The following is a 23,822-nucleotide window of genomic DNA, read 5'->3' on the forward strand; positions in this document are numbered from 1 at the left end:
TCTTTCAGCCTATGTTGCTTGCCAGTCTTTGCTAACTTTCTTTTCCTCCCAGTCCAAACCACTGTTGAAGAGGGATTTCTGTGTCAGTTATTCTTACCACTCTGATGTTTTGCTGCACTTAGAGGCTACATTTTAAAGGATGAAAATAGAATGAGACTTTTGGAAGGTGAAACCTGGAATCTGGCAGTCTGTTGCCTTTTCAGTGACTTTGGTATCACCTCAACTGTCCTTGATTTGTAGACTATCACAGAATGTTCAACCATTTCTATAATCTCTAAATAGCTAAAGTCCATGTTCATTTTGTTCAACAAGACTGTATAGAGAGTTTCACACAGTTCTACATAACAGATGCTTGGGAAATACTGTGACATTTCAGTATTTGTATGGGTGTTTCCTGTGATCTGAGGATATGGGAGCCTTGTTCTCTGCCTGGCAGTGAGGCCTGTGAGGGTGGTGTTTCAGTGGTGGGGACAGAAAAGGCACAGACATCCATGCTGAAATGAAGAAAGCTGTACTCAACAAGCAAGCACAGTTGACAACGCTGACTTTAAAAGCAAGTTTGAATGTGTTTGATTTCAGAAAATCCGTGCAAGGTCCTGGTGTCTAAGTTACGTTTCAATAGCTTGCAATTTGCAGCTAATATTATTTTAGAAAAAAAAAAAAATAATCACAAGACTTAATGTATTATAAATATTTACTGAAGTACCTAGTAATTATCCAGAAGCCTATTATACTTGCTGTGCTTCCTTACTGTTGCTACTTTCACCTAAAACATTCCTTTAGAACTGTTTGAAAAACAAAATCTTGTGTTCAATATTATCCAGGCTCTTACATTTCAAATTTTGATACATTCTTATGTTTTTCTGACACAAATTGCTCTAGCAATGAATTTGAAAGTAAGAAATGTAAATCTGTCATTTAATCTTTATTAATATTATATATATATTACATTTAATACATATTATCTATTTCATTTAGTATTTGATATATCTTAAAAAGTGTTAAGATAACATTAAAAATAATCCCATGAGCAAGCCACAGTGGTGGTAAGAAGATTCAGAAATCATAAGAGAGATAAGGCCTCCTTCAGGTGAAGATCAGAAAACCAGCCGGATTCCAGACAGCCAACATGCGGGTTTTGCCCAAATGCCCATCTCTCGGGAAAGACCAGACCCACGAGCCTGTGCTAAATGTCTGAAGATACCTTGGGTCTTTCAGAGGCCAGTGCTGTAGCCTAGTGCATGAGTGACACAAATCTAGTGTTGTTTCTTCTTTTTCTCCTCTGCCGCAGGCTTTCTGAGTGATAGTTGATTCAGGGGTACTTATCTGACCAGAAACGTTTGTTTCCTTCTGTTCCCCCCTCCCCTTTCTCCACCCAGCCGACTGGCTGCTGGACCCCTCCTCGGCCCAACACCCATTTCCGTGGCCTGTCGCCCTGAGGTGGGCTGAGCCCACGCGGCGCGGCAGAGGAAAACTTGCAACAGCGTGAAGGGACGGACTGATAGTGAGCCGTGACGAATTTCGGTGTTTCGTCCCCTTTCACTTGTGCAGGTCCCAGACTCGGAAAGGACCACGTACTCCAGGTTTAAGAGCTCCATTAAGAGGAAGCTGGCGGCCAAGGCTCCGGTGGCGAGCAGCCCTATTGTCACAAGATGGCAGCAGCTGCACGCGGGCGGTGGCGCAGCGGAGCCGCGCAGGGCCCGCTGCCTGACCGATCTCTGCGCCTCCGGCGGGCCCCGGCCCCTCCGCGCACCGGGGACGACTCCAGGTCAGACGGGATGCGAAGGAGCGCTTTCGCATTGAGGATGGCCTCATGCGGCGACGTCTGCCGTAGCCAGGAGCGGGGAATTAGTGTAAGGTGTGGGTTGGCGTCCCGGCCCCCCCCAGGTCCCACCGTCAGGGGCTGGGGCTGTGGCAGCGTGCAGCAGCAGCAGCAGCAGCAGCAGTCTGTGCAGACCTTCACAGGCAGAGGCGGCTCGGGGCCAGCGTCCTGGCAGCAGGGGCAGGTAGACTGCTGTCGTGAGAGGAGGGCTGCGCCCAAGGTTCGTGTTGCCAGTGCGCAGGCAGCCTGGGACGGGGGGGGTCATATGCACAGCTGACATCAAGCAGGTGTTAAAGGAAAGAGAGAAGAGAGAGTCACATCCCTAGCCAAGCAATGCCTCTTACGGACCAATCTTTTCTCCTGTATGGTGGCGGCTGTATTGGGCTGCGTTTAAGTTACACTGGGCTCTAACAGTGCACAGGGTCTGCTACTGCACCTTCATACCTGGAATTGTTAACAAAACCTGACAGGAGAGCAGGAGAATTCATACAGGCCTCTCGCCTTTCTTCCTTCTGCTTCTCCTTTGCCATACACACAGCTACCACAGACCCGGCCATGACTGCAGAGCTTGGACCAGTCTGCATGCCTGGATGTGGTGCAGTGTGCGCTCACTGAAGGAGAAGCTTGCCCTGCGTTACTGTCTCTCCTCCAATGAGTAAGGCTTCGGGTATTGACACAGGGACAGCGGCCAAGGGACGCTCACACTCAACTCACCTTAGGGAGAGACTTAACCTGAGGGCCGTTCAGAGCACAGATCCAACTTTCAGTACTCTGACTTGGTCTGAAGAAGAACTGACTCTAGGGGAGGCTGTTCGTCAACAACAGAGGGAACTGATGAACGGTTAAACGGTTAAACGAGCCTTTGAACTCACCAACTCAGTACTTCAGCAGTGCTAGGGGACAGGGGGGAAGGGTTTACCTGCTGCATGTACAAGAAAAGCTTCCTGGAACATCTAGGGAACTAAACACGGCTCACTTCTTGATGGTTGAAATCTTTAGAGGGCAAATAAAAGATGCCGTTTAGTGTTCAGGATGTGTTCCTATGATGCCATGGGTGTTGGTCAGAAAGTGCAATTCTATCTTCTGCTAAACAGAATACCAAAGCTGTTCAATAATACATGCCCAGCCCTAGGAAACTCAGGTTCTAAAACCAGGTGACGTCTTCCCTACTTCAGTTTCTAGAACAGAAAGTCCTGCATGCTGTCTCTACTAGCAGTGGTGAAAGCCTGCATGTTGGTTCTGGGAAATTAGATACTGATTGCCTGTGGGGTAGGATCCTGTGTAACCAGTCAATAAATCTAAGGCTGGATATCAGATGCAGTAATAAACAGGTACTCTTTATAAAGGGAATGATCAATCTGACCTTTTTTAGACATCTCTTTTAGGATAAGATGAATAGTGCTGTAGAAATCTCTTTCTCTTCACTGACAAAAGGAAAGCAGGGTGACTGGTTCAAATGTCAGTATTTGCATTGTCCCACCTAGTGTGTCAGATCTGCTTTTAGAGTACTGCTGCTATGAAAGTACTTGACAAATATCCCTGTGTATGGTTTTTAAAGGAGTATTTCCATTACAATTGTTTTTCCAGTGATACCTCAGGTGCCTAAGAAACTCTCCATCATGAAAACTGTTGTGACTCTACCTAGCAGTCATGCTGCAGCAGGCTTGGAAGGGAGGAATAATAGGAGAGCTGAAATGGAAAAGAAACAGGTGAGTAATGGAACATTCAAGTGCATATGTAGGGTATTTGCTTTCCTGATGTGGTTTTTTTTGGCCTGTAATCTGTTACGTGGATACTACCTTATTGACATGGAGAACAGTAACATGAGGAGGTCCATTTAGGAAATGTCTGCTACAGAAATGTCAGGAGCAATTGCTTTGTCATTTATGTGATTCAGGTTCTTTCCCCTTCCTCCAGGCTATCGTCCTGCAAACTAAAATCGAAACCAAGCTAATGAAGCCCTCAAGATGTGTTTGTTACCTCTGAGGGAAAACGTGCATTATAAAAAATACGCATGAAAAGCATGAATGACTCAGTTTTCCACTTGCTTTAATAATGACTATGTGTGAAGAAGATAATTTCTTCAGTTGTGCAGGATGTAGGTGTTCATTTTGTCACGTAGACAGAATGAGGTGCTATGAAAAATTTGACAAAAAGTAGCTTTCCGAGAATAAAATTCTTTGTTATGACAATAGAAGGTCAGATTCTTGGCCGAGGATGAAAGAACACATGGAATCTGCCTAACGTGAAACAAAGACTTCAGATCACTTCCCATTTAGGTGTTGTTTTCTACTGGCGTACACTTTATCCATTCATTTTTCCTAGTGGATGCTGACACCTTTTTTTTTTTTTTCTTTTTTTTTTTTCCGTTTTAAGCATTATCTGTTGCTTTTTGGCCATCTTAAATAAACCTATGCTCCAGCCATCCACCTGTTTCTGTTCACTAACTTCTTGAAAATTGACTTCTCATGTGAAGCATGGTGATACTTGTCTCTATTAGTAAAAGTTATTACTATAACATTATACTCAGAAACATGTCTCTATTTTAGTGCCATCTAATTGTGACTGTTCATGTATTAAGTTGTAGACTTTCAGTCAGTGACCACGCTTTTTCTTGTGCTCTCCTTTCCTTGATTGTACTAGTTGCAAGGTTAGTACTGAAGATGCTGATAGCTGTTTTCATGTGGTTACTTTTTTAGCCATAACTGTTGAGTAAGGATGCTTCAGAGATGCATGCTCAATGTCCTTGCTTACAGTGGTTTATAATCCTTGATTAGTATTATTGAGAAGTTTCTGTGAGGGTATCAAACTCAGCTTCTAAGAAAAGAGGGTAGTGTCAGGACAGGTGGGCTAACAGGGTTGTTGGCTGATATAATTGTACTCTTGAAGGTCACTGGATGTTCGAAAATGACCATGCTTTTACATAATTCTGGGAAGCCTGGTCCTTGGGACAATGACTTTCCTTTCTAAATCAGCAAAATAATCTGGAAAATCCTCCTTTTGACAACAGTGCTTTCTTCCTTCCTGCCCTCCTCCATGGTCTGATTGGAGAGTCTGGAATTTTAGAATTGTTAAAATACAGTACTCAATGGGTTTAGTAATCTTAGTTGAATCTACCCCACAGAGAAATTTAATAAAACTTTTTGGTGAGATGGTAAGAACTTTCTATGGAGTAATGTATGTAAAACATTCTTTCTTAAAATGTAACATCTTTTAAAAGATGAGTACGTGTCATTGTCTTCACTCTTAGTTATACATAGAATGGTTTGGGTTGGAAGGGACCTTTAAAGGTCATGTAGTCCACCCCCCCTGCAATAAGCAGGGACATCTTCAAGTAGATCAGGTTGCTCAGAGCCCCATCTTTGCAGGGACAGGGCATCTACAACCCCTCTGGGCAACCTGTACCAGTGTTTCACCACCCTCATTGTAAAAAATTTCTTCCTTACATCTAGTGTGAATCTACCCTCTCTTACTTTAAGACCATTACCCCTTGTCCTATTGCTACAGGCCCTACTGAAAAGTCTGTCCCCATCTTTCTTATAAGCCCCCTTTAAGTACTGAAAGGCCACAATAAAGTCTCCTGGAGCCTTCTCTTCTCCGGGCTGAACAACCCCAACTCTCTCAGACTTTCCTCATAGGGGAGGTGCTCCAGCCCCCTGATCTTCTTCGTGGCCCTCCTTTGGACCCACTTAAGCAGGTCCATGTCTTTCTTGTGTTGGGGCCCCCAGAACTGAACGCAGTACTCCAGGTGGGGTCTTATGAGAGCAGAGTAGAGGGACAGAATCAACTCCCTCAACCTGCTGGCCATGCTTCTTTTGATGCAGCTCAGGACACGGTTGGCTTTCTGGACTGCAAGTGCATGTTGCCAGCTTTTCATCCACCAGTACCCCCAGGTCCTTCTCGACAAGGCTGCTCTCAATCCCTTCATCCCCTAGCCGGTATTAATACTGGAGGTAGCCCAGACCCAGGTGCAGGACGTTGCACTTGGCCTTGTTGAACCTCATGAGGTTCACAGGGGCCCAAGTCTCAAGCTTGTCCAGGTCCCTCTGAATGGCATCCTGTCCCTCAGCCATGTCAGCTGCACCACTCAGCTTAGTGTCATCTGCAAATCTGCTGAGTGTGCATGCAATCCCACTGTGTCATTGATAAAGATATTAAACAGTACCGGTCCCAATGTGGACCTTTTGTCAGTCTTTCATCTGTACAGTGAAGTGACTTACCTAGAATTACACTATAATTTACAAGCAGGAGTTGAGTTAGAACTAAGATATTCAGAGTTCTGTCAAGGACCACAGTAATTTCCTAAAAGTGTGATGTGAGGGTCTTTGAGATAACGTGGTGGGATGTCCAAAACCCAAGTCCTTCCTAAAACCATTTGGAAGTCAGTCCTGGCTAAAACCATACCAAAATCTATTAATCTTCTTATATATAGTAATTAATGACTGTTTAATTTATGCTGCCTCGTAGCATAGAGGGATGGGATGCATTGAAAAGAAAATCATCTCACATTCCAGGGAGCGTGTGTGGTCTCTTTGTGGGCCAGCAGATTGCTTCCTTTTATACACAATCAGTTTTCCACAGAAATGTCTGTGCTTAGTTTAGAGGGACACAGATCCAAGCAATCTGATTAGCTTTCTGCCAAGTTGTCTATATAAATCATATATAGAGTGTCTCTGAAAGCTGGAGGCCTGCTGTAGAACAGCTGGGATATATAAAACGGGAACACTTTTTTCCAGCTATGTTTTTGTAAGACATTTCTTATCATGATTACAACAGGGTTTTGAAGAAGAGTAACACTGTGTGTGCTTGGAAGGATAGTTTTCACAGACATTGGAGGAAGAACATACTAATCTTGAGTGGCTGGTAAAAACATCAGCTGCTTTTCCACCTGTCTGTAAATAAGAATTACAGACCAAACAGACAACTGTCATCAAAGCATTCAACTCACTGAACATTGTGAAGAAATGCATATTACTAGGGATTGGTGAAGAGATTCATATCCTGTGTGAGCTGATCTGAGCCTTTGCCTGCATCTTGGGTAAAGGCCTAAGCTAATTTTTTTTTGAAGAATGAAAAAGTTCTAATAACAATTCAGATCTCTCTTTTCTTACCTTTCTCTGCTGCATCATCGGTTTGACACCCAAGGAAATGATAATGTAATTAAAAAAGTCTTACTCCTCTGAGACACCTTGTATGTATTTTCAGTTTCATATTGTAATACTGGTTTAAGGAATGGACTCCAGGCTCTGGGACCCTGGTTTGAGAGAAGACTCTGACATCCAGTAGGTCTCATGCTGGAATCAATGGCCCTGCAGTGTATGCACCACAAAACTGATCTTCTCTCACAGAGCAAGCCTGAGGCATCAGACTTATTGTCTGCATGCAGAAAACATGGCATTGTATGCCAGTAATATTAGCCCAAATGCCAATTCAGAAGAGGACAAGAGGGCACTAATATTTTCCATGTGACCTGTGGTAGTACCTACAGATGTACAAGCCTGGGACCTCTTCCCCTGGTAAAATGGCCTTGTTCAAACAGCTTTGTTAAAGTTTGTGTGATCATTAACAGTGAATTGATGTTTTATGGAAGGAAAGATGGTGGCTCAAGTTAGAGCACATGATTTGGACACTGATATTCTATATTTGTTACTCATCTCCCATCCAAAAGACAAGCTGTTTTGAAGCTTTTGTGTAACAAGTGTTGAGCCTTTTGATGGGACTTGTGTTATCCATGATGCTTAAATACGTTTTTCAACAGATTCTTCATTCATTCTTGTTTTCACTTCAATGTATTGGCAGAAATGTCCTTCTCAGCTTCCAGTGCTCCAGGAGGTTGGATATAGCATTGCAGAAAGTGGTGACATGAAGGTCTGTGAAAATAACAATTGCATCTGGAAGGGTATGTTTCAACATAGCAAATGCTCCCATGCACACTGAACAGTAAGATACAGCAGGCTGCATCTATACTGGAAAAGGAAGTGCATCTACCTGTTCCAGCAAGCGTTACAGAGTAATACAAAGTGTCTGAGATTTGTGGTGCTGAAGGCTATTTCTAGCCCTTCACCACCTGTGAAGAGGCAGTATTCCACCTCTTCTAGTGTGGTTAACCACTAGTATTTTACCTGCTTCTCCTTTGGGCCCCATCTAATGCATTGGTGGCCCTAAAACATTAATTTCCTTTCAGCTTTTCAGTTTCAGAACCCTAAAAATAATGTAGAGTTGTGCTGCAGAATGGGCACAGGATAGGTATCATATGAACTGTTGGGTACATGAGGGTGCAAGACATGCAGAGATGCTGGGGTCTTGTTGCTCCTAACTGTAGGGAAAGGTAGCTGGAGCAGACTGTCCCTAGCACTGCCTCTGGTTTCATCTGTGGGGTAGTTGGTTAATTTGCTCCAAAAGATATCCTAGGAATGAATGAGCGTAAGGGAGTGTGAATGATCAGGAAGTTGGGAAACAGGTGGGATGTGAGGAGCTAACCTTTGAAGTAATACAGATATTCCTAGAGTTATTTGAGTATGAGACAGTTCATTAAATATCAGGTCAATATTTTGTTGTGTTCTGTCTTGGACAGATGATTTGTTTTGGTGATCTGGCTGTTTCTGTGTATGATGGGTTCTTGCCAGTCAGGGCCTGATTCATGCTCATGTAAAAACAGTGAGAAACAGCTTCTTTATGAATCTGGAGTTCAGCTGCTGTAGAAGAAGTTGAGTTCGTTGCTCTTCTCAATGCAAGTAAGTCTCATTTCAGAGAAGTCAATAGCAACAGTATAGGGATTAGTCACAGTGGTTTTTTTCTCAATGGCATATGAATACAGGTATCAGGAATGCCAGGTTTTATTCTGCCCACCTACTTGTTGATCAAGTGGTTTGGTATGACAGTACTGACTACTTACCACTTCCTGGGTCTCATTTTGAGAAGTGACACAGGAATGTGAGAGCTGAAATCCTATCAAAAATCAGTGATATCTGCTAGTACCCAGGCAAAATAACACAAAATGGTATAATGAAGCTTAATTTCCACTAATTAAAAAGCCTGTTATGCACATTCATGTGTCTATGAAGTAGGTGAATAGAGCTGAAAATGTGATCAGTATGAATTTGGGGTAGATGAATTACTCATGAGAGAAGACAAACCTGAAATAAATTACAGAGTTGATTTAATCCTTTATATATCATTGCGCAATACCAACTACCAATGTTAAAGAAGAAAAACATTTTCAGAGTGTTTCAGAAGTGTTGCTATTCATCCAACTGTTAAAGTTAAGTGCCTTAATTTTCCTGAATTATCTTACTTGGGTGGATTCAGAAAGGTTTGGTAAAGTTTTCAAAAAAGGACGAAAAATCTAGATATTAGAAATACACATTTTTCTGCACAAAGAAATCTAATTTCAGTGACATTAGACCTTTTTAGGGTTAGAATGCAATTACGTACCTCATTGAGCTGGTCTGAGAAGGTTGCTCCTGCAAGCCTGCTTGATTGTTTAACTCCACAAAATTTTAGATACAGAACAAAATCACTGTGGCTTGTGTCTTGCTCATATTCAGTCTTTATTTGGTGAGAGAGGGGGTACCACATCTGAGAAGGGAAACATTTGTTGTTTGGCAGAAATGAATTTTGGATTAGGCGAGAAGATTCAGGACAGAGTAGGGACGGATCATGTGGAATAAGTTCTCCAGAATTTGTCATTGGATTTCCATGTAGGATATTTATGTGTGTATTTAAGTTACACAGTACAAAAACTTTGTCAGTGTTGAATTTTTTTGAACAGAGAAGTTTAGTTGTAGAGATGAGTAATATCTTCTGCCCCTGAAACTTTCGATATTTATTCTAAAAACTTCTCCCTGGAGAATAATTGAAAAACACAGAGAAAAGCGCAGAAATGTGAATCTTCAGCTTCCTGCTCTGCGCATTACAGCAAAATAATTTCTGACATAAAAATCTAGCACTAAATGATTCATAGTGCTAATGATCTGGCTTTTTTTCTATGATGTTTAGGAGTTGTTGCAGCATAATGTAGACAATGACCACAAAGGATGACTCTTCTGCTTGCTCGTATTTGCTTTTTTTTCTCATGTATGTGTTGTCACAAGCCTAGTGTGCTGTGATCAAAGTGTGTGTGCTTTAAAAACCTTTTCCTGTGGTTAGGTATTGATAGGGGAGACCTTTTGGTGGCAAATTAACACCAGAAAGCAAAAAAGTTAATTGCTACATGAGGGCATTTTGAAGTGGGAGAGCACATATGAAACATTCTGCTACTAACAACTTTTGACAGAAAACTAAAGTGAAAAAGAGCCCCCCCCCGCCATGTTCTGTATTGAGCTGTGGTACAATTTAGACAAAATACAGTGGGCCCTATTCTCTGTTCTAGCTGACTAAATCCATGGAGGTTTGAAAGAGGTGGTAAAAGGTGGCTTTCACCTAGTTTAGTGTGTCTAGTGTTTTGAGCCTACCCAGCATAAATTAAACCCTTCTGGCCTCCTCTGGACAATGGAGAGACAAATATAGTGAGAATGTGAAAAGCTTAGGCCTGAGAAAAACTGTTGGAGTTTGCATTACTGATTTGTGTGTGATGAATCTTCAAACGCAGGATGCCGAGAGGAGACGCAGAATGAGTTTAGAGCTGTTACCACAATGAAGCCTTCCATACCATGGGAGCCAGAAGTGAGGCTTCATATTACTGGCTTGCGCAATGATTACTGTAAGTTAATTTCTCCTGTGTGGTGGTTTCTGCAGAGATTGGGAATTCTTATGTGTGTTTCAAGAAAGATGGTGAAGGTGCGTCACCTTCACATAAAATGGAAACTCTGCAGGACATATGCATGATGTCATTTTTCTTATAAGGATGCATCCTTGAAGACTGCCTGTCCCAGGATGGAGACATGCCTGATCAAACCCTAGAATCAATACTACCTAACTCTCATGCAGTTTCCTTCAGCTATAGATCTCAATACAATTTTCAAATCAAACCCGTAGTATACTTACCTCCACTTAATTAAGTTAAATGTTTCAGCTGTCAGCCTTGGATATCTAGCAGCCAGTCAGCACAGCAGCAACTTCACTAAGCAGATTTTGAAATCTCTTGTTATGGGATGTCTAATCAGTGACACTGTTTATGGCTTGGATGATAGATACCTTCTGAACTAAATTCTCACATCTTTGGTGGTGCACAGGCAAAAATTAAACACGCACCAGTTACACGTGAACACAGGTGGATCTCTGGTCAATAGCAGCAAATACATGTTTTAACACTTCATAAGATCTAACGAATATCTCTGTATGTGCAAGTGTTTATAATTGTCCCTTTGGAGATTTTTGCAACATATCCTTGCAAGTGTTTATGTATATCTATGAACGGGACAAAAGTTTGTTTGTATGATTTACACTGATTGTGCACAAGGTGTGCCCCAAGACTAACAGCATTAACAGAAGTCTTTGGAAGTGATTTCTGGCTGCAACAACCAGGACTGTAGTCAAACAGCTGGCTGTTGGATTCAACTGTTCTTCAGAGTGATTTTTAGTTACCAAAATATGATGTCAGGCCTTGGCCTGTGGTGACAATCTTCTGTGCTTCAAGGGTCATCCAAAATGATTTTTAAGCTGCCCTAAATGGACAGCTGGGGATTACCCTTGACATGGGAGAATGTTGGTATTAAATGTTGTATACTAACTTCTGGCCTACCTGATGTAGCATGCTGTTCTGAGGCTAATCGCTATAGTGACTTGCTTTGCCAGGATCTGCAAGCGCAATGCACCCAGCATCAGGGGCACTGGAAACAGCATTTCCATCATACGCTTGCTGAGCAAGCTCTGAATGTGAGGAGCAGAATTTCACTAATTCCTTTCTGCACTTTTTTCCCCTATCATGTGTAGGGTAAATGTTATCATTAACCTGAGGATGTCGGACAGACTGTAGCATATAGACTCTCTCCTTTGTCTGTCCCCAAACCAAGAATTACCTTGGAACAATGCTGGTTTTGGAACTGTAGCTGTTGGTGGAGAAGTCTAATTTTTTGTGGCAGAAATTAGAGTGAGTGATGTGGTGATCCAAAATGCAGGATGATAGATTAAAAAATTCTAGTAGGGAAGCTGTAAGTCAGATCCTGCTGTGCAAACATGCCAGTTTGTAGAGATTAGACTCATGAAGACCTTGGCTTGTTAGAGATACTCTCCTTCATGTAGGAGGAATACTTGCTAGCAATGGTTTCATAGAAGCATTTTCTTGAAGTTTTTCCATAGCTATTAAAAAAAAAAGCCCCTCTCCCCAAACCATATTCCCCTTCACCCCATCCTATTACCTACAACTTTTTTACAGTAATTTTTAGTAGCTTTCTTCTAGATCTAAACATACTGGACTGGAGCCTTGAAAATCTCATTGCTATTGCTGTAGGACCTGCTGCACACATCTGGAATGGAGGAACTCTTCAAGGCATTGGAAATATTGATTTGAATTCCAGTTCCAAATACATTTCATCTCTGGCTTGGATAAAAGAAGGAACTTGCCTTGCAATTGGCACCAGTGATGGAGAAGTGCAAGTACTAGATAATTTACTTTTTTAGTCTTTCTCCATTTACAGCTGAAGTGGCCTCAAGACAATTTGATACTGATTTTTTTAAGGAAACAAATTAAAAAGATTGGCTAAACTACAGAAGAGCTCTGCTGGAGAAAATATATAGCACTTGTCTGTATCATGCTGCACCTTACTGAATGGCTTAGTGACATCCAGTGCTATCTGTATGTAATGGAGCCTCTGAAGCCACTAAAAAGCTGATGACTGAACTCTTTAATTAAATTATTTTACTCAGCACATGCTATTTTTTCTTGTATCTCTCTTGCTAAGATCACTCTAGTGATCAGTCTTGAGAACTCAATCCAAAACTCTCCTTATCAATTCACACACGAGAATTTGACTTCAGTCTGATTATACACATACCTCTCAGCTTGCTGTTATAGGACAGTCCTGTTATCAAAAGATTTTTGTGGGACTTTGGCTGAGATCCTAGATAATATGGGAACCTACCTGCTGCAGTCCTGAGTGAGCAATGTGAAGGTACCAAACGCCAGTGCTTTCAAGTATGGACTTCCAAATACTGACACGTAAATAAATAGCTTTAAGCTTGGAGACATGCATTCCCTTCAATCCTGTCTGACTTCAGCATCACTGATACAGGTGCCAAAATTGGAAATACTCCTTCTTGTTTTACTTGTGAAATCGGTGAGCTTGAGCTTGTCCGTATGGCAGATCAGAACTGGGCAGTGGCTTACTTGCAAATGAATGAAGAGAACAAAAATATGTTTTCTTTTTGTTTTTAAATTTGTATTTCTTATTTGTTTCGCATTGGCAGCTATGGGACATTGAAACCAAAAAGAGGTTGAGAAATATGTTTGGTCACCTGTCTGTAGTTGGAGCTCTGAGCTGGAGTCATTATATTCTGAGCAGGTGAGTGGTATAGTGTATTCCCAGAAAGAGTCCTGCTGCTTTTACTTAAGACAAGTGTCCCATTCATTTTAGCTGTTTTCCATGGCTTTGCTCAAAGGTGATTTATCCTGTCCCTCCACTTATTGGCCATCTCAGAAACTGTGTGTAGATTTACTGTATGGCAGGAAAGCAGATGAACGGGATTTATTCTGCCTCTTTAGTCTCTGTTTCTTACTCTCCTTTTCAGAAAAACTGTCCCACTTGAAGAATTTCACTAGCATGTGGAGGCTGTGGCTCTGGTTTTGTGCAAAGCCTGAGCTTTAAATGGTGCTGTTTCCAGTAGGTCTGGACTCCAAAAATCATAGCCAGCCTGGTGCTGGGGAGAGGGTATGTGGTTTAGACTACCCCTCCATTGATATCAAGACTACATCTGTCTTTTCAGATGCACAGCAAAACACAGCTGTTTAGAGTTGCACACCTGTCTAGCTGTGTATCTACAAGGGAGGGCCAGGTCATTGCTATCCACAACCCAAGGAGGATTGAAATGGTTGACCTTTGCTTTACCAAGGGTGAATTTTATACTAGCTGGTGAATGTTTTATATTTAGGGATCATTTCAATGTGGGGACTCACATGAGAAAGATCAAGTGTACTCTTTTATGGTTTTTTTCTCACACTTTTTGTTTCAGATCTTTCACACTTGAAGGGTCTGAGGGGAGACTTGTTTATGATGGATGCTTGTAGAATTTAAAATCATATGATAGTCTTCTGTTTTACTTAAACGCAGAAATAATAGCAAGGGTGGACTGACTTTATTGTTAAACTCAAAATGAAACTAGTATCTCTGGATATGAAGATTAGAGGTAGTTTTATTTTGATTTCACAAGATGCTCTGGCTTTTGATTGTATTAAGTCTGCTAGGTGAAGTGAGGTACAAGGATACCAGCTGAACAACCAGTTAATAAAATGGTGTTGCTGGAGCAGGTACGCTGAGTGGGTTAAGTTGGAAGGATGCAGCTGGAACATCCTGCCAATGCCAAATGGCATAACCTTATTAGAGTAAGCATTAGTTTCAATTTGTATTTCAGCTTGGCCAAAGGAGTGAAAACAACATAAACTTAAATTACAGATCTGAGTAGAAATTTATGATAAAATTCAGCATGAACCTGTGAACTACAGTTATGGTTGACAGATAAGGTTGAGATAACATTTATTTCTCTTGCTGGGTTTGAAACTAACCAGTTCATTCTAACATTAGGGCAGAGCTAAAATATCTGTATAAGTAGAAAAAAAGACATGGAGTTAATATACATTGTTATTAAAATAAGAGCAGCATTCTTACAGTAAACTTCACTGTGGACAACTGATACCTTGGGATTACATACTAATTCTTGTGGTTAAAATTAGTGCAACAACACATCATCATGAAACTGTAAATAAATTTCAGTACCATAAATTAACCCATCACAAAACTTTTTTTGGTTTCTCTTTGTCTTTAGCAGAACAGATACTGTCTTCTGTGTCAAAAGCAAATAATTCTCATTTCTTTTTATTCCAAGTGTTAAAATGTCTTTTCAGCCAGGATTCTCAGGAGCCCAGTTCCTTCCCACTCATACCACTAGAATTACTGAAAAACCTTGACCAATGCTGGCAATTCAATTCTGTTTCTCCTGGCATGGTGGGTTGACCTTGGCTGAATGCCGGGTGCCCACCAAGCTGCTGTACCACTCCCATTCTCAGCAGAACAGGGGGTGAGGGAGAAAATAAGATGGAAAAAAACCTTGTGAGTTAAGGTAAAGGCAGTTTAATAAAATAAAAGCAAAGGCTGCATGTGGAAGCAAAGGAAAACAAAAGATTTATTCTCTACTTCCCATCAGCAGGCGGTGTCCAGCCACTTCCCAGGAAGCAGGGCTTCAGTATGTGTAGCGCTTGTTCTGGAGGACAAATGTCATAATAATGACTGCCCCACCCCCGGCCCCTGCCCCTTTCTCTTATCTTTTATTGTTGAGCATGGTGTCATATAGTGTGAAATATCCCTTTGGTCAGTTTGGGTCAGCTGTACTGGCTATGTCCCCTGCTAAGATCTTACCCAGCCCTGGCCTACTTGGTGAGGAGAGAATATTGGAGACACAGCCTTGATGCTGTGCGAGCACTACTCAGCAGTAGCCAAGACATTGGTGTGTTATCAGCACCTTTCTAGCTACCAATATGAAGCACAGCACTATGAGGGCTGCTATGGGGAAAATTAGCTCCATCTCACCCAGACCCAATGCACTTGGTTAGATTTTCTGCTTATTATTTAGTAGGAAGATTAATGCCTTAAACTGATCTATTGCAGTAATGTCAGATACCTGTTCCTCAGATACCCAGAAAGATGTTATTGAACTTCCTGATTTTTTCAGTGTCATCATAATAGTTGGAAGTGTGAATTTCAAGCAGGAAGCTGTTTTGTCGTAGGTTTAATGTAGGTATTGTCCTTAGCAAGGCAGGAAAAGAAAATCTACTGGAAGGTATTTATTCAATATTTTCTGTTCAACTCTACTACTGATGTATGAAACCTGTATCTGGGAGCTAAGCTGTAACAGTAGCTGTGATTCCAGGCAGGGCATTTCTTCCTTCATCTGGTAGACTGATGATACTGGCTGTAGAACCATGTATCCGTTTCCTAACAGGCAATTAGTGCAACAGTCTCAGGCTGTGCAGATTTTCTTTAAGCCTGGAAGTGGGAGGGAGAAAGGAGACAAGGGAACGGACAGAACCAAAGAACATACTGTTGCTTGTTAGTAAGCCCTTTCCCAGAGCAGTGCAGTTTTACACTGCCACTTTGTTGGGCATGGAGTCATACCTGGCCTTCGCAAAAATAATCTTGCAAAATGATTTTTCATGAAGAACAGGAAATAGTTTATGTTAAATGGCTTGACAGTTGGAACAGGGCGCAGATTAGTGGCATACAGTGCAGTATATCTTCAGAGAAATGAAAACCATGAGAGAGAACAGGTATTCTGCCTGGCTTGAACTGAGCAGCTGGTTGGCTGCTTTCTGTTGACAGACACCTCTACAGTCAGGGTGTGCTTTTGATAGTTGGTTTGTGTTTCCTTTTACTGAAATACTGTTGTTCTGCAGACACGTTTCACTCTGATGTGGTTTGCTTCTGAAACCACAGAAGAAACATCAGTGTGGTGATGTAGCTTGTCTTCTTTAACATTAAACCCATGCTGTCTTTTCTTATCTGCAGTGGTTCACGACTAGGATCTATTCATCACCATGATGTTCGAGTTGCTGAGCACCATGTTGGGACTCTTTGCCAAAACAAACAAAGCATTTGCAGCCTGGAATGGTCACTAAGCGCCCAGTTGCTGGCAAGTGGGTCCAGTGATGGTATATTGAATATCTGGCCTAGGGACCCAGGTGTGAAATTGCAGTCACAGCCACTGAAAACCATACCTCATTCCTCAGCAGTTAAGGTATATGGAGAAGGAATGTCTGCTTTTCTATATTTGCTCTCGTAAAATCACATTGTTGATGTGAATAGTTAGGGAATTTTTCAAATAATCTCACCGATATCTATTAGTTTCTTCTCCCTGTCTGTGATGCAGTTAATTTTAAGACCAGTTTTCCTCATTCCAAGTCACAGGTAAGTTTGCTAGAGCTTTGATAAGGAAATTTTGCTGGATTAGTAGGCCTTTGTAAATATAATGCCAAATAGAAATAAAATTTACAGCCTTCTCCTCTATCTCTCTGCCTTGCACAGAAAAGTTTGGTGGCACAGTACTTACACGTTAACAAAAAAGATCTTTCAATTTTTGGAATTTTGGAAAATTCTCTCTGCTGCAATTCATTTAAATATGAGTTTCTTTTGTTTTCCTGCTCATATTTTCGTGTCACTGCTGGTAGCAAATAATCTGAAGTAGAAAACTGGAAATGAGACAATTTAAGATTCTTCATCTTTATGAAGTCCCAGTCGGTGTGGGAAAGAGGACAGGTATTAGCAATAAGAGGCAGGGGAGTCCAGCATTTACAAGGTGTTTATCCTCCCAAAAGAGTCTGAGGCTGGCCTGAAGCACTGGGGTTAGAGGGTCAGAGAAGTTTATTGAAACAGGTGGAAATGAGTTCTTAGTAGCTCTTCTCCAGGTAGAGCCTGGGTCTTAGGCATATACAAAAAATATCTCAGAAGAAACCAGGTCTCTTGTAAGCCCTGATAAGTCATGTTGCTTAGGCTTCTGTGATGGCTTGGCTTAGGCAGTAAGACTGTACCCTGCTGGGTTCTTCTGCTACTAAGGTGTGAGCCTGTGGCCTGAGAAGGGTAAGGAGAGAAGCCAGAGTTTTATGAGCATATGTGGGACAGTGTAGGCTACTGTGAAGCAATGGGAAGGGACGCAGCATTTGGAGTTTTGAGATCCTACATTGCTGTGTGTATACATTCTGGGTGCTTGTTGCAGTTCATTTTTCCAACTAGGCTTTTAAGCAAAAACTACTCATGTTTTTCTAGCTAACCTCCTAGTCTGTTCTGGGATCTGGTTTTGGTTTTTTTTTGGTTTGTTTTTTTTTTTTTTTTTTTAGGCTATGAACTGGTGTCCTTGGCAGTCCAAAGTCCTTGCTACAGGGGGTGGAATGAAAGATGGGATTTTGCGTGTCTGGGACATAAATCGTGAGAAAATCATCCAAAGTGCAGCTACAGATTCTCAGGTGAAATGATGAAATGTCTGCATACTTAGGCTATGGTCTTCTTCTACAGCTGTCCTCATTTGGCAAACTCTCAGTGACTTTGAGGGTGGTTCTGTGGTCAGAGGAACAGCAGGATTTTCTCTGGATGTGCAATTGTGCTACATTCAGCACTGCAGTGTGTGATTGGACTCAAAAGCAGTTTGTTGTTTCTCATTCACCACTTCTGTCTCCACACAGAAGTGATTGAAGAGGAGGTGGTCTCGCAGCCAGACGCATCTCATCATCTTTTCCTTATTGGCAATAATAGTTTTGGCCAAAACTCTTGATATGGAGAGAATGTTGAGGCGGTGGGAAAATTCCCAGAGTGCTGGGGTGAGAAGAGGTGTAAGAGTCAGAGGGCAGACATCCATCTCTGGAGTTTGAATATTAGGAGACAGAAGAACAGATTCGCAGCTGGAGTAAAGCAGCATAACTGTTGATTTTCCTGGAGCTATTACAACTCAGCTGAGGATGTGTTTGAAGGGCTTTGGTTTTATACTGATAGGCTGTTACCATGTTTAGATAGGACAATAAGGCAACCGTACTTTGAAGTGTAAGGAATGAAATGATCCTTCTAAATAAGTAAATACTCTGCTGGGACTATTTCTCAGTAGCTTGTTTAAACATTGTAGATAACATCTCAAATCTACTGAATGGTGTATGTTGACCCTTTTTGAAAACTAAAGCAGAATTTTAAATTGCAATAGATTTGTTCCTTGCTCTGGTTACCCAAAACCAGTGAACTGATGACTGGACAAGGCCTTCCTGGAAATCAGATGAAAATATGGAAGTATCCCATGCTTACCAATACATCAGAACTCTATGGCAAGTATTTCAATTAATAGTTTTAACTATTTCAGTTTACTATCTGTCTAATCAGTGTGTTTTTGCAGGTGCATACCTTATGCATTTACCTTAAAATAAAAGAATTAAAAGAGCAGTCACCTACAAACCCTCCCTCTGCCTACACATATGCATTCATGTGCACAATCCTGATTCATGGGATTGTAAAGGTTGACTTCTTAAGATAATAGTGTAAGTTGCTTCTGTAAAATTCCTTGGTTTTAATGATGGGATTCTCTCCTACCATTTTTAAGGCCATCCCAGGTGCAGAATGTGGATTTCCACTTCTCCCTAAGGCTTACTAGGCCTGGATTGAGTGTGCTAATGTCAGGTTGCTTCCAATATATTCTAGGCTGGTGGCCTTCTAGGTAACACAAACTAGACGTGGCTCTTTTATTATGCAGCTCATCATGCAAGGATAGTCAACCAGCTTCAAATGATGTTTGAAATAAATCTCCATGTGCTATTTAGAGTTGTCTGGGTTTTAATGAATGATTTTGGCTGTGAAGCAACGCGGTGCAGCATGTTTCCCTTGTACCATGCTGACAGCTGGAGGAAAGTGGAGATTCCTTGCAGCTCTGTGTTGGTCCATGGTGCTGTAGGGCTACACTACACATAAAAGTTGTTCCTGGCTATTAAACCTTCTTGTTTCTGGTGCTTGCTGTCACTCATATCCATTAAGTTTTACTTGTTCTAGTGTTAACTGAAGTGATCCAATAGAAGCATCTGAAATTAAAGAAAAATAACAAATTATTTACGCACTGGCTGCATTTTCCCAAGTAAGGTTGTTTTTTCATACTCACCGACAAGATATGGCCAAAGAAGCTTTGGATGGTTAACCTGACAGCTGATATTTACAAATATTTTTGTAGCCTATTGTTACATTTGAAGCCATTTATTAAATTCCTGATTTATTAAATCCTAGCTATACTGGGATGCTGGTCTTGGAACCAGGGACTGGGGTGGAAACAGGGACTTGGCTTCAACCCTAGCCTTTAAGAGGAAAGCACAAGAGAGTCAGAACAAAGATGGGTGGAAGAGAGAGGGCAGCAGAGACATACCTGTATCTGGTTACACATTATCCTTGTGTAATGCTGCTTATCTGTGTTGCTTTTCCTTTCTTATCCCTCCTCATTTATGTACAGCTCTTAAGGTAATGTCCTGTGAAGTTCTGAGAAATGATCTGGAAAGTGATATGATGATTAGTCTTAACTGCTGTAGCTTGAGGTTTCTTCAGTCTTTGTAAGTCTTGAATATACTATTTGAAATAAAACCTAGATTTAATCTTACCTTTGAGAATAGCATATGGTGTAAAACATTTACCATATAAGTAAAGTGCATTGGTAATTTGGTGAAGCTGGAGGGTTACTTACCATCCTGTTTCCTATTCAGTTTACTTATCTGCAAGAGAAACTAATTTTCATGAATAAAAAAACCAGGTAATTGTTACACAGATATATTCCTGCTTATGAAGACTCTTAATACCTTACTATAAGCAACTGAATGTTGGAAGAAATTCTGAATGTATCAAACTATGTTCAGAAAAAATACTGTGATGGATGTTTGTGAGATGGTTCTAAGTCAGCCTCAGACACCCTTAACCACGTGAGTTTTACACCCAAAGAAATGAACAGATAAATTGTAACTGAATCTCATTGTTTAATCATCCTGCAAAATGCTGCAGACCTCAGCTAACAGTGAAGCATTGTCAGCTATCCGTTGGGTACTTCAGTAACTGAGGTTGCCTATTACTGAGCATATTCAGAGCAGAACAACAACTGAAAGATAGTAACCTTTTTATAGCACTGAGTCAATTTTTTAGATATTTCTGATAGAACTATTAGAGTAATTTACTAGAAAACAAGATACATTTTGGATGTAAATGCCCTCCTTTTAGAAGAGTTGTTGTGGATCAAAGAAAACATACAAGCAAACAAAATATGTAATTGCTTTGAAAAATATCTGAATGTGGCCTTGAAACAGTGAAATAAACCCAGAAAACTCCACTCAGAAAACATGGAAATGAATAATTCCAAGTTTTCTGATTTCGCCCTATCACCTTTCACTTCTTTTTGACTGAAACTATTAATCAAATTTCAGTCAGTGTTGTGGATAGTTTTGGATGCCTCCGAAGACTACATTTCTAGCTCTTCCTTCAAAGTCATTACAGACACTGAACAGAGACCATAGAGAATTCACTGAGTTGTAAACTCATGGTCTTAAATATTGACAAAGATTGTGTATGCTTCAATAACTTGAGAAGGAGCAAAGCCTGAAGATTAATCTCTGCTGAAATAATTTAATGGTGGTGTAAAAATTCTAGTCACAAAGTTTAGGAGGGACATATGTTACTCAGCTCCATGACAGCAAATACTTGCTTTTAGTCACAGTAGCTCCACAGAGCCATTGTAGCAGCTTCACAAAGTTAGGGCAGACTGTCCATCTGCAACAGTCCTATGGACCTTCATCAGGAACTGTTGTGATAAGTACCACAGTTTCAAGGCTTTACAGTTCCTCACATGTTTATCCTCATAAATTTATTTTCAACTAGAGAAGTGCTATCCCCTTGAGTTTATGGAGAACTCATGTACAGATGATCGGGTGACAAAGGTCACCTACATTCTTTCAAGTTGGTCACCCAAGACTTCCTTCATACCTTCATACTTCCTTTTCGGATGTGGTTCATCTGGTCTGTTTTAGATGAGATGCACTATGTATTAGAAGTTTCTTTTTTCTCCTTGGGTGACTAGCTCAGCTACATGATTGTCAGTAACTCACCCAATCAGAGAAGCTAATGGCCAGTAAATTGGAGTAAAAAGGCTACTAATTTCTCATGCCCCTGTGTGCCTAAAAACCTCATGGGTTTGCTTAGCATTGACATTGTGTTAGATGATACAGGAGGTCTATGGTGGAACAGTGAGGTAAATACAGGGTAACAGACACTTTCTACCTTTAGTTCAAATTAAGTTGCTTCTACTGAGGGACATTCTTGTATAACCAGATTAATGAGTTTTGTACGTTCTTTGTGCTGCTAGACTAGGGTAGCTTCTGGCCTCCAGTGTCTAGCTCAAAGTTTACTACAACTGCAGGCAAACTCAATATACAATTCCAATAAATTATTTAGTGAGATCACTGTTAAAAGATCTCCTTAACAGTAAAACTGAGCAGCTGGAGACACTATCTCATTATTGTTGGATCAGCTGCAAACTGTCCCAGCAGCTGGATGGGAAAGCTCAGCAGTGAGATGCAGATGAGACTGATGTTGTAAATGTGTGGAGAATCAAGAGTTCAGGTCCAATGTTCTCCTTTGACAGAAATGTCTTCTCAATGTGGTGCAGTTCTGTCAGTTAACGCCTGGTCCCTAACAGGAAAATAGGGCCTTCAGCTCTTTCTCAATGGGAAAATATTCTATAAATAACGCTACCTTCCCATAGCCTATGCAGCATGTTTTGCTGCTACAGTAAAAGTGGAACAAGCCATAGTGTGGGTGGGGGTGGTGAAAGTGGCTGGCATAATCAGTTTAGAATTGTGATGTATCTTTCCTTTTTTTGCACATATTTTATTTTACAGGTCACGAAGGGAGAGTTCTGCATGTAGCCCTGAGCCCCGATCAGAGCAGGCTCTTCTCTGTTGCAGCTGATGGGATAGCTTGTCTGTGGAAATGCCACGAGTCTGGGGAGAACAAGCACAGCAGCAAGGCTTTTTCTGATGGTTATTTGAGCTCATTCTAGTGACTTCTTTTCCTTGAAAGCAAGTGATTAAATGTATTTAGCTCATTCAATAATTCAAAATATATGTGTTCCTCCCAATGGAAACATGGCAAAAGGTAGTACACTTTTTTCAGGAGAAAGCAATTTTCCCCATCAGTCCATCGTGTGAAATGTTAGTAGCTTATCTTTCTTACCCTAGAGGAAAAATATTCTAACTCTGAAGAATAACATCATATTTATTTTCATTAAACTAGCAAGCATGGATGGAATCCACTCTATGTCAAGTGCCAGCATAAAGTCTTAGGTCCTGCTTTTAGCTATGATTCTTTTAAGTAATTTTACATCATCTTAGCTTCCCCATTGGGAACCATATGCCAATTCGTGTAAATTGCCTTGAATCATTCAAAGGCTAGGATCAGCAGAGACCAGTCCAGGGGTCTGTATTGTTCTATATGTCACATAGATCATGGTACAGAATCTGTCTAAATATTTCTAGAGATCTAGGTAAAATATGTAACTGTAACTAAATATAAATGATTACTTGGGAATTCTTTATTGTTTTTGTAGTGGTAGTGGCAACTAACTTAATTAGAAAACTGTCTTTATTAGATTTTGAATTGTTTCCTTTCCTTAAAACCCACCTACTATGTATGTCAATAATTGAAAATATAAATAATTGCGTAATGATTCTATTCTTATGCATAATTATGTAATCAACTGGTTAATAAGCCAGATGGACATAGCCAAAGAAGCATGCTGTTTGGATCAAACACAGCAGTTGATTCATTCCTTCCTTAAGGGTACCAGTTTAATTCTGGGTGTCAACAAACTTGGCAGCTGTCACCCTCTTATGAGTTTTATTTAGTGCTCACAAGGACCAGGCGTCTTGGACTTTAACAGACATTTGCCTGTGTAAGACTTGTATACCGTCAACAGCTAGGTAAGGATGTCAGGACCAGTCTTCAGATGTTATTCAGGTGCAACTCAGTAGTGCTGTTCAAAACATGTTCTATCCACAGACATCTTCAGAGATTTGCTTTCATTATTAGGAATGATGAGAGGCGAGTGCTAAGGATTCACTCTTGCATTTGTATATTAAAAGCCCTGTGAGCTCAGAAACTCGTGTTGTTTGGATATCCTTTTTTTTTCTACTGGGAATTTATTTAGAGTATTTCCTGTAGCTGGGGAAGAATGGGAGATTAGGGGAGTAGAGCAGTGTCAGACCATGGAAAATTATGCTGTGATCAAATGCATGAAAAGAGATAGGCAATGTTAACAGGGGCACAAGTATCTCTGGAAATGAATGTGAAACTGTCATGACTTT

At 40.9% G+C, this 23,822-nt stretch overlaps 2 protein-coding genes across 2 annotated transcripts in view; one reads left to right on the forward strand and one right to left on the reverse strand.

The window, feature by feature from the left end:
* Nucleotides 1-23,822, reverse strand: part of LOC126036358 (granzyme A-like) — a 53,012-nt gene that overhangs the window by 20,185 nt on the left and 9,005 nt on the right. The window lies entirely within an intron of this gene.
* Nucleotides 885-22,519, forward strand: CDC20B (cell division cycle 20B). Its single transcript, XM_049795766.1, has 11 exons — nucleotides 885-896; nucleotides 1,552-1,768; nucleotides 3,410-3,531; nucleotides 7,622-7,721; nucleotides 10,413-10,523; nucleotides 12,162-12,358; nucleotides 13,169-13,263; nucleotides 16,477-16,705; nucleotides 17,802-17,927; nucleotides 18,653-18,770; nucleotides 22,359-22,519. Exons 1-11 carry the CDS (start codon nucleotides 885-887, stop codon nucleotides 22,517-22,519), a joined length of 1,488 nt encoding a protein of 495 aa, XP_049651723.1.

The sequence above is a fragment of the Accipiter gentilis genome, chromosome Z (genome assembly GCF_929443795.1).
Source record: "Accipiter gentilis chromosome Z, bAccGen1.1, whole genome shotgun sequence".
NCBI classification, from domain to species: Eukaryota; Metazoa; Chordata; class Aves; order Accipitriformes; family Accipitridae; genus Astur; species Astur gentilis.